Raw genomic sequence first — 11,561 nt, 5'->3', positions numbered from 1 at the left:
TATATATATATATATATATATATATATATATATATATATCTGGTAAGATTTAAAAAAAAATTTTTTGGCCGTGCAATGTGGTTTGCGGGATCTTAGTTCTCCGACCAGGTATTGAACCTGCACCCTTGGCAGTGAAAGTGCAGAGTCCTAACCACTGGACCACCAGGGAATTCCCAAGGGAGATATTATTTATAGATATTACAGTATCTTTGCAGGTTCAGAGGAATAAAGGAGTAACCTGGAAAGACAGGAGGTGGTAAGAGAGTGGGATGCTGGAAGATAGCTTATGGAGGGTTGTGGTCCCCAGTAATAATCAGACGTGGCTAAGATAAGTCAGCCAGGACAGAGGTCCTTACTGCTCAACTGCCCTCCCGCCACAAAGGCGAAAGACTCTGGCACCGGCTTTGTCTTCTGATTCTTTCAGTCTGGGGACATCTAATCCTTTGATTTTATGATGTGAACCACCCTGTACTGTTAAAGTTACTGCACTGCCTGGTGGAGAAGTTTCTCTGCTAATGGAAGTAATGGTAGCCAGTTTTGCTATAAGTGTAAAGTAACTCTATTTTAGAAAAGGAGTTGGGCCACAATGAGATACCACTTCACACCCATCAAGATGGCTACAGACAAAACAAAGCACCAAGACCAGAAAATAACAAGCATTGGAGAGGATGTGGAGAAACTGGAACACTTGTGTACTGTTGGTAGGAATGTAAAATGGAAAACAGTATGGTGGTTCCTCAAAAAATTAAAAATAGAATTACCATATCATCCAGCAATTCCACTTCTGGGTGTATACACAAAAGAATTGAAAGCAGGGTCTCAAACACTTATTGGTACACTCATGTACATAGCAGCATTCTTCACAACAGCCAAAAGATGGAAGCAACCCAAGTGTCTATTGATGGATGAATAGATAAACAAAATGTGGTAAATACATACAATGGAATATTATTCAGCCTTAAAAAGGAAGGAAATTGTGACATACGCTACAACATGGATGAACCTTGAGGACATTATGCTAAGTGAAATAAGCCAGTCTCAAAAAGTCAAGTAGGGCTTCCCTGGTGGCACAGTGGTTAAGAATCCACCTGCCAATGTGGGGGACATGGGTTCAAGCCCTGGTCTGGGAAGATCCCACATGCCGCGGAGCAACTAAGCCCATGCGCCACAACTACTGAGCCTGTGCTCTAGAGCCTGAGAGCCACAACTACTGAACCCATGTGCCACAACTGCTGAAGCCCACGTGCCTAGAGCCCGTGCTCCGAAATGAGAAGCCACCACAATGAGAAGTCTGCGTACCTCAACAAAGAGTAGTCCCTGCTCGCCGCAACTAGAGAAAGCCCGCGTGCAGCAACGAAGACCCAACACAGCCAAAAATAAATAAATATAAATTTTTAAAAAAAATTTTAAAAAAGTCAAGTATAGCACAATTCTAGTTATATACCAAGAGTAGTCAAACTCATAGAACCACAGAGCTAGAAACTAGAACAGTGGTTACCAGGGGGTTGGTAGGCCAGGGCTCAAACCTGTGTCCCCTGCATTGGCAGGCGGATTCTTAACCACTGTGCCACCAGGGAAGTCCCCATGTTATGTTCTTTTTAATCACAATTAAAAGTAAAGAAAAAAGGAGTTGGGATGAAAACGGTCAAATTTTTAATCAGCCACTTTCCCATTGAACTGATCGTGACGAGGATGGTTTTGCTGGGAACACCAGACTGAAATGTCATGTTTGGGTGTCTTTCTCTCCTCCCTTCCTTCACCAACGTGTGAATCTCTCAAAGGTAAGTCAGGGGGATCATTTATCTAAATCTCTCCAGAGCTGAGGGTCCCAAAGATTCTTAGGGATAGGGTTTTTTCACTTTCTTTTCATTGTGGTAAAGTACATATAATATAAAATTTACCATTAATGGCACATTCCCATTGTTGTGTAACCATCACCACTATCTAGTTGCAGAACATTTTCATCAGCCCAAGAGGAAACCGGTACTCATTAGCAGTCACTCCCCATTCTCCATACCCCACTGCCCTTGGCAACTGCTAAATTCACTTTCTGTGTCTTTAAATTTGCCTATTTTAGATATTTCATATCAATGGAATCTTATGTGGGCTTTATGTCTGGCTTCTTTCACTTAGCATAATGTTTTCAAGGTTCATCCATGTTGTAGCACATACCACTGCTTCATCCCTTCTTACTGTCTGATAATATTCCATTGCACGACTATACCACATTTTGTTTATCCATTTACTAGTTGATGGGCATTTGGGTTGTCACCTTTTGGCTACTGTGAATAGTGCTGCTGTGAATATTTGTCTGTGAACTCTTGTTTGAACACCTGTTTTCAATTCTTTGGGGCATACACCCAGGAGTGGAATTGCTAGGTCATACGGTCATTCTGTTTAACTTATTGAGGAACCCATGCATTTTAAAAACACTTAAAAATTGAACAAAATCATCTACCAAAGAAAGAACATGGCTCATACTTGCAGAGTGGAGACAGGGAGGATGGCGCCGGAAGAGCTAAGCCTTAGGGTATTTGTGTGCCGTGTGTGTGTGTGTGTGTGTGTGTGTGTGTGTGTGTGTGTGTGTGTGTGTGTGTGTCTGGGAAGGACAGAGAGAAAGCAGGCAAGCGGGCGGAGACAGAGCTCCAGAACTGCTACAAAAGAGCACAGAGACACCCTCATCTGACGGAACCAACGCAGTCTCCCACACCATGAAGGACTCTAATCTTGGGTTACAGGTCAATGGCAGAATGCAAGAGAAAAACTGTAAGAAGAAATGTCATCAGATAGGCATGACCTACACCCACATAATTAACAAGCTTCTCCCCCACAGCTCGCAGGAACGGCAGGAACATGCTCATTTAACTGTGCTAGGAGGCTACTGAAGTATTTTATGTCCACCAATGCCACATCAATCTAAAACTATATCTTCCTTTTGAAATGGCAAATGCCCTTTCTGGTCTGTAGGATGTCAATTCATTAGCACATTGCGTTTTTTTTTTTAACTGCTCCTTCTTGATCCTCAGGAGATTATTTATTTTGGTGTGGGCACTGATTTGAACATTTCTCTGAAAGGAGAGGAACACAGCACAGACTGCCACCTCTGCCCTCCTGGTGAGCTGTATGGGGTGAAGCTTTTCTTCTGTTCTCAGAGATGAGGCTAGGCACCATGGGCTCCAAATGCAGGTAAGTTAGATTTTACTGAGTCTGAAGATTGAAGGACTCCACAGCACATTACTGAGAAAGGCTGTATAACAAAGAGATTTTTAAGACTCTGTTTTTCTGAAGTGGTTGAGGGCAGAGATCAGCAAAATACAGCCAGCAGACCAAATTCAGCCAGCAGCTGCTTTCACAAATAAAGTTTTACTGGAAGACAGCCATGCCCATTTCTTTACGTGTTGTCTGTGGCTGCTCTCATGTCAAAACAGAAGAGCTGAGTAGTTGTGACAGAGGCCAGATGGTAGGCAGAACCTCAGTATGTCCTCTCTGGCCCTTTAAAGAAAATGTTTGCTGAGCCCTGGTTTAGGGTAGGGCTCCAAACTAATGACCCGCAGAGCTAGTTCCCATTCCTGACCTTACCCCTCAGCCTCAGACCTGTGTACTCCCTGTGCCACCTGCCCCGGGTCATCTCCCCCTTGCAGCCCTCCAGGCACCTCCACTCGCCCTGATCCATCACTTCGTCTCCTCCTGAAACCCGCGCCTCTCCAGCTCCTTCTTCTTGGTGCTACACCATCCATCCAGGCCCAGGTTGGTACTCAGAGGCCATTAGCTCCTCCTCTACTTCTCTTGTTCCTCTCATGGCCTGCATCCCCAAGCCCTGGCAACCCTCACCCCCATCCATCCTCCCTCGCATGGACCCTTCTCAAAGCCACAGGTTTCCTGACCTTGGTCTCTACCTCCTCTGATCAAACCACCAGTTATCAGACTCAACCTAGACCTAACCACATCCCTTCTCAGAGTTCACCATGGCTGCATGGCTCAGACACCCCTGGGTCTGAAATTCCTGGCTCTGCCTCTAACTTGCTGTGAGGCCTTAGGCAAGTCACTTGGCCTGTCTGGACCTCCTTTCCCCTACGTGAAAACTTTCTACATTAAGGGCTTATGATAAGGTCTGCAAAGCACCTAGAACCATGCCAGGCACATCTGAGCAGGTCTACGACAGGAGCACTTACTGTATTGGCGGTGGTTAGTATTTCGCTGACAGTTCTTTGCCTATAGGTTCTGCTTATGTCCCTTAGAAGGGATAAAACATCCTTCACATTAGGAGGGAACACATCTCCTTGTCCTCTTCGTGTGTGGGCACCTCCTGTAGGGTAGGTAACACGCCTAGGCTCTCTCTGCCCTCTTTTTCTTGTGAGTTGAACAGAGGGAACTAGCCACGTGCAGCCTGGCCCCTTCTAGGTTCCCTCTTTGAAATCTGGCTGCCTGTGTATTAAGGACTATTCTGTCCTGCCCTCCTGGCCATGTGGAAAGCTCTGTGAGGCTGCTCTGTGGCTGCAGGGGGAGGCCAGCCTCAGTCCCCTCACCTGTAAATCCCCTGGCCTGGGGGAGTCAGCAAGCCTCCCCCAGTCTTAGAGTTTGCTGTTACCTAAGCTCTTCCAATAAAAACACTAAGATCTTCATCCGTCTGACCTGTGAACACTTCATAGGACGGGAAAAGAAGTGTTATTTATTGACCCTCTGCCCCGCGAAGCCTAACATCTCTGGCAGCCGGTGCGGCCCTCTCCAGGCACCGTGCGCCCTCACACACCATGTAGGACTTGCTTGTCATTCTTAAACGGCCCAGACGCTATCGTGCCTCTCTCCTGGGGGTGTGCCGTGCTCAGCCTGGAATGCCTTTCCACCCAGTGGAAACGTGACCTCTCTCTACGCCTTCAAGTCCCCAGTCTCCACCTCCACCCTCATGCCCACTGTGGTGCCCTCTGCACTTTAAACAATCAGTGATTAAGACACTCCGTTGTGATCTAGTTAATGTCTCACACTTCTATCTCGGGAGTGTGCACGCTGGCGGCTTGATGGTAGGGACCTTGTTGCTTGCACCTCGTAGTCTCTGGGGCCAGCATGGTGCCAAGTGTACAGTGGGCAGTTCACGCCCATCTGCTGAGCTCGAACTGAGCAAGAATGGGCGCCTGACCCAGCACCCGTGTCCTCCATCATCACGTCTCCACGGTCTATTTAAACCCCAGGTGGGGTGATTTCCCTTCATCAATCTTTATTCCGCTCCTCTCTCTTCCTCTGTCTCTCTCAATTCAGAGGAGTACCGTTGACCCTGAAACAACATGGGTTTGAACTGCATGGGTCCACTTATATGAGGATGTTTTTCAGTAGTAAAACTACAGTACGACAGTCTGTAGTTGGTTGAATCCTCCGCATCCAAGGATGTGGAGGGCCAACAATGCATATGAAGCCCTGCATTGTTCAAGGGTCAACTGTATTTACATGTTATTAAAAAACATACAAGTGGGCTTCCCTGGTGGCGCAGTGGCTGAGAGTCCGCCTGCCGATGCAGGGGACACGGGTTCGTGCCCGGTCTGGGAGGATCCCACATGCCGCGGAGCGGCTGGGCCCGTGAGCCATGGCCGCTGAGCCTGCGCGTCCGGAGCCTGTGCTCCGCAACGGGAGAGGCCACAACAGTGCGAGGCCCGCGTACCGCAACAAAACAAAACAAAACAAAACAAAAACATACAAGTCACTTCTCTCTAAATGTGCAATCCACCGGCACGCAGAGAAAGCTCTGCCCAGGCTGGTCCCGAGAGGACCTCTCACCTGAGCAGAGAGCAGGCTGGTGCTCCTTGGTCTGCCCTGCAGGAAGCTGAAGCCTGGGGAAGGGACTTCACCAAGGCCCCTTTGAAAGGAGACAGTCAAAGAGCCAGGTTCCCGGTCTGGGGCTAAGCTTGGACACTGATGATTTTCCATGCTGGTGTGCAGATGTCTGGGGCTGGGGGCCTTACTCGGGTTGTGGGGTGGAAAACACATTGGACCCTCACCCCAGGTTGCTGGCTCTGCCTCCCTCTTACCAGCTCCTGCCCACTTGGATTGAATCAGCACTGGACAAGAATTACGTTAACAGGCAGCATCACTGTGTGGTCAACACCTACTCTGCTTTTCTTTGCTTCCTGTGCTCCTGAAGTACTGCCGCCTTGCCCGCTGGGCCATGAAGGGCAGGCCGGCCAGCCTTCCTCAATTCTTAGGGCTGGGCAGCTAAGCCAAGTGAAGGCCTCTCTTGGGGCCTGGCCGCACGATGAGATCGGGAGGAGGAAGGCCCTCACTGGACTGAGGTTTTCAGCCTTAGATGGACGTTGGAATCACGTGGCAATCTTCAAAAATACTGACATCTGTGTCCTACCCTGGATATTCTGTCTTACCTACGCTAGGTGCAGCCTGGCCTTCAGATTTTTAAAAGCTGTCTAGGTCATTCTAATGCATTGCCAAGGTAGGAACCATTGACCTAAGGCATTCTCTATTTCAGAGTCTGCCAGAGTTTTGAATTGGGGGTTTTGGGGTTCTTCCCCAACTATTAATGCAAAGCTCCTGAATCCCATTTTGCTGTTGTCTTGGGGCGTTTAGCTCCCCCAGTCAAAAGCCCCAGGGAGGGGAGGAACCAGTGGTAAATTTAGGCATCCAAATCCGATGCCACATAACTAAACTTGGTGTTGTGTAAAAAAACCTCTAAATGAACCCTTGGAGATTAGGGCAAGTAAATGTTCTGAAACTTCCAGAAGTATGAACATCACTGCATCCCTGCAATAGTACGGTGAGATCCTGATGTCACACTCTACCCAGCCTGTGGCCAGTCAGTGCACCCAAGCACCTAATTCTGGAGGGTCAGGGAAAACCAGTAGTCTTATCAAGGTGGTACTTACTTCTGGGCATCTTGCTGGGGTAAATCTTCTGGCATGGTTTATACTCATCTGGAGGAGGAAAATCTTCCATAGAATGGAACGTGAATTTAGACTCAAAGTCATCTGCACACACGGAAATGCCAAAATTATTCTGGTTACTGTGAGGACCCAAGTTTTGGTCATTGCCAGGAGCTTACAGGTTTGCCTGCCCAGTGCAAGATTTTAATGGCAGAGCTATTCCCCCCTAAGACATCCATTCACCTCTTAATTTTTACTATTTAGCTGGGGCAAGGGGGAATCAGGAGAAGTGAAATCATAGACTCTCCCCATCATCCACCTCAACTTACTTCAGCCAGCATCTTAAGGAAGCTTCTAAAGGGAGCAGAAGTGCCACAGGCCTATCCAGGGTCCAGAGTCAGAGGTGGGGAAACTGGCAGAAACAAGGGACCGGCAAAGTCTCTGTGGCCTGAAGCCCCTCTTGTGTCCCTGGGGAGGACTCTGGCGGGGAGAGGTGGACAGAACAGGAGTCCTCAGCCTGGCTGGTGGGAAGGAGCACAGCCTGTGTGCATTTGGGGACCTGGGCATCCTAAAGCAAATGGGTTCTGCCCTGAGCTCCTGATGGCAAGAGGACAGGGGTCTTGTGGCCCTTTCGTGAGTTGAGTCCCCGCTTTGTGATCTAGGCTTTGTGTGTGACAGTAGCTCAGGCCACAAAGGGATCCAAAGACTTTTGGTCACACCTGACCCCAGATGACTTTCCCATCTCAAGAAGGTTGGAGAGTGGGTTCTGGAACCTCCCAGAAAGCCTCAAAGAAACCTTATTTAACACAACCTGTAGGTTGTTCTGTGCTAGAGTGAGCCCCCTGTTCTTGTGAAGCACACACCCTGAAATGACGGCACTGTGGGCCGGGAGACCGCCCCCCCGTCCCTGAGCCAGGGGAAACCATTTCCTCACTGACAGCCCTGCTCACCAATGATGTGCAGGCTTCCGTTCCGCAGCTGACCTCCAGGCTGCTGGGACAGGGTCCAGGCTGGGGCCTGCTGGCTCCTGCTTGAAAGCTCCGTGGTGGGTGACCTCGCGGGGGGTGCTGGGGGCGGGTTCAGCTTTCCCCCACCGGTCGCTGACAGAGAAGAGGACAGTGTATTCAGATACAGGCCTTCAGATAGGGCATGGTGGATGCTATAACCTTCTGTGAGAGGTGAGGTATTGAGATCTTTGGATATAATATGGTACGGTGATAAAAAGGCAGCCTCTGGAGGCAAGCTGCTTGGGGCTGAACCCCAGTTCTCCTGCTGGGATAATAACACAACCTCTTTGTGCCTCAGTTTCCTCATCTATAAAATGGGAATAATAACATACATATCTCCTGGGTTTGTTGAGAGGGTTAAGCGAGCTGATTTAATTCAAGTCGCATGTAAAAATAGATGACTAACGAGAACCTACTGTATAGCACAGGGAACTCTACTCGATGCTCTGTGGTGAACTAAATGGGAAGGAAACCAAAAAAGAGGGGATATATGTACACGTATAGCTGATTCACTTTACTGTACAGTATAAACTAACACATTATTATAAAGCAACTATATTCCAATAAAAAAAAGAAAAAAATTCAAGTGGCACGTAGTAAGCATTCAATAAATATTAGCTGCTGTGATAATATCAACCCTCATCATCAGATGGTACAGCCCAAAGAAGTGGACCCACTGCAGCGTCCTGTGCAAGGGAAGGACTGTGTGCAGGTGAGGCTCAGAGCGGGGCTAGATGAGCAAGCTGTCGGGGGCTTGCTCCTGCCCCTGGGTCCGCTCACACTGTTCCCCTGCACTGCAGACCCTCGTTTCTCCTCCCAGTCAATCTAAACCCTACCTGCCCACCAGGGCCCAACTCAGATCTCATCTACTTCATCAGTTCTTCCCTGATGACCTCTGTGGGAGGCTCACTCTCCTTTGCCAAGACTTTTTTGTATGACCCATTTGGCAATTAATAACCCGCGGCCTTGGCACATCAACCCAGGTACTTGACTCTTCACTTCGCTCTCGAAGTGATGACAACTGCTCCTTTAGCGTCTGTGCCAAGACGTTCACAATTGCGACCTCTTACTCTTCCTTGCAGTTGGCCTGAAGCAGAAATTACCCTCATGTTGTTCACGGAAAACCAAGTTGCACGTCCAAAGACGCAGTGAAAGGGGCCAGACGAGCATCCATTCCTGGCCTCGGCGGTGCAGCTCTGGAGCCTGCAAAGGCACCCGGCTGCCGCAGCTCTTCTCCTCCCCAGAGGCCATCAGAGCACCCCCCCCCCCAGCTCCCCTCTTTTTTTCCCAGCCCCCCCCCCCCCCAGCTCCCCTCTCTGCCTTTCTCCTTTCCCAGTCCCCTTCCTTTCCCTTGCTGGTCTTCCCTTCCTCTGTACCAGAATCCACTAGGATTTACTTGCTCCCACAAGCAGACTAAAGAGGCTAAGGGGCTGCTGACCCCTCTTCTGGGTGAAAAGCTGCCCCTGCACTTGGTTAGAGGGAAGGAAAGGAAATCACGCTGCTGAGCCCCGGCTCCTTGCAAAACACTTCAGGCACACTTCCTCACTTAGTATTCATAACAGTCCTATGTGAAAGGTGTTTTATTGTTATTATTTCCATTTGTCAAATTAGAAAAAAGCAAGGTTTAAGGGCATTAAAAAAGACTGGCCTAAGGTTACACAGGAGTGGGTGGGAAGGCAGGATTTGAATTCAGATCTCTCTGAATCTAAAGCATTGGTTTTTTTCACCACATCTTGAACATTTAAGAATCACAAAGGTCAGAAGGGGCTCATGAGTACTAATGCTGGACCTGATGGTGATCAGTCAGCTGAAAAGAGAATGATTAAAACCTTATCTCTTGTGACCAAAAGCCTTAAAAATATTCTTGCTTTTTGTATCAGGAATTCCCTTGCAGGAACCTGTCTTTAAAAAAAAGAATCCAAAACGTAGACTACCACTGCTATAAATGTATTTCCTGCAATATTATTCATAATAACAAAAAATGGAATCAACTTAAATATCTAATGCTGGAAATATGGTATATATCAATGATCATATTAATATGCTTATAGATACATTTAACAATTTGACAAATATCTAATTATATCAAAACTGCTTTTTTTAATTTAATTTTTATTTTATATTAGAGTATAGTTGATTTACAATGTTGTGTTAGTTTCAGGTGTACAGCAAAGTGATTCAGTTATACATCTACGTATATCCCTTCTTTTTCAGATTTCCCATATAGGTTATTACAGAATATTGAGTAGAGTTCCCTGTGCTCTACAGTAGATCCTTGTTGATTATCTATTTTATAGATAGTTGTGTATTCAAAATTGCTTTTAATACTAAATAAAAACAGAATAGAAAATAGCATATACAAAATAGTATTAATAGTAACCCTGTAAATATGTAGATATATTCAGCAAAAAGAGAAAGGAAACATATCCAAATATGACAGTTTTTATTTCTGAGTGACGTTATTATGCGTGACTTCAATTTTTTTCTATTTTCTCTACAATGAGCTTGTATTATTTTTAATTCAAGGGCATACATTTAAGAAACTTTCTGTATCAAAAGATTTTCTGAAAAACCAAAGAGAATGTGTGTGTATATATAACTGTGGATGTGTGTTGGGCTGTGTGTGTGGATGTGGGTGTTCATGAGTGTGTGCGTATGTTTATGAGTGTGTGTGTGTGTACACGGGTGTGTGTGTGGATGTGTAGCGTGCTTTCCATTTAGAAGGACACCAGAGGTGATCGAAGCCTCATCACTTCATGGAAATCACAGTCATAGGGCCTGTATATTCAATCCAGAACGATCTCTGCTGAATACGTGAAGGGATTATTTTTAATGTTTGGCTGAAAACATGGACCCTCCATTTTCCTGAGTCAGCTGGAGAACCTGCCAAAAATATGGCAAGATGCTAAGCTAATCTGCTGAGGACCAGTGAAGGATCTGGCCAGGTGCCAGACTATAATAACTTAGGCAAAAATTAAACAGGAGAACGGGTTCTGGAAACAACTGCACCCACAGACACCTCGACCCCTGGGAGTAGATTTGAAGTCTGAATGGTGATAGTAAAAATAAATAACCCTTCTCTGGATCTCACTGTTCCAACAACCGCGTGAGGGGGAACTATTGCTATCCCCATTTCACAGGTGAGAAGGAAGCACAGAGAGGCTAAGTGATTGCCCTGGGTCACACAGCTAGTAATGGCGAGGTGATGAAGGCCAGAAGCCCCGGTGTGTTGTCTGCACGATCTCGGACAAGTCTTGCGACCTCCCTCACCCTTGGTTTCCTGTCTCTAACCTGAATACCTCCAGCATAAAGTCCCACACAACACGTTTTCATTGTGCTCCACAGGGGCACTGAACAGGTGTGTTCTAAAACAAAATCCCAAGAGTAAGACATCCCGAGGTGCTCCCAAGTGGCCCACAGTAGCAGGCCTCTGGCTGTGTCCCAACCAAGCACCTCCCAACAGCCAGATGATCCTGTGGTACGGCCCCCCCGGACAAGAACAGGGGTGCTTACCGGGGCTTCGGCCGGGCCTCTTCTTCTGCGGGAACGTCTGAGACCCCGGAAGGGCAGGTGGCGCCGGCAAGGCCTGCGCGCTGGGCTCAGGGGACTGGGCCTGGAAGCATGGGGACTTGGGGGGCCGTGGGGGTGGGACTTCACCGCTGTTGTTAGCGCCCGGCAAAGGGGGCGCAGGCAG

At 47.5% G+C, this 11,561-nt stretch overlaps 1 protein-coding gene across 1 annotated transcript in view; it reads right to left on the bottom strand.

Annotated features, from left to right (window-relative positions):
* Positions 1-11,561, bottom strand: part of WIPF3 (WAS/WASL interacting protein family member 3) — an 87,356-nt gene that overhangs the window by 10,398 nt on the left and 65,397 nt on the right. Inside the window, 3 exon segments of the mRNA XM_024755090.1 lie at positions 6,864-6,965; positions 7,811-7,960; positions 11,381-11,561. The exon segment at positions 11,381-11,561 is cut by the window's right edge and continues 6 nt beyond it. Coding sequence (XP_024610858.1) covers positions 6,864-6,965; positions 7,811-7,960; positions 11,381-11,561 — 433 coding nt within the window.

Source organism: Neophocaena asiaeorientalis, unplaced genomic scaffold (genome assembly GCF_003031525.2).
Source record: "Neophocaena asiaeorientalis asiaeorientalis breed wild unplaced genomic scaffold, Neophocaena_asiaeorientalis_V1.1 scaffold36, whole genome shotgun sequence".
Lineage (NCBI taxonomy): Eukaryota > Metazoa > Chordata > Mammalia > Artiodactyla > Phocoenidae > Neophocaena > Neophocaena asiaeorientalis.
This window is presented reverse-complemented; position numbering and strand designations above follow the sequence as displayed.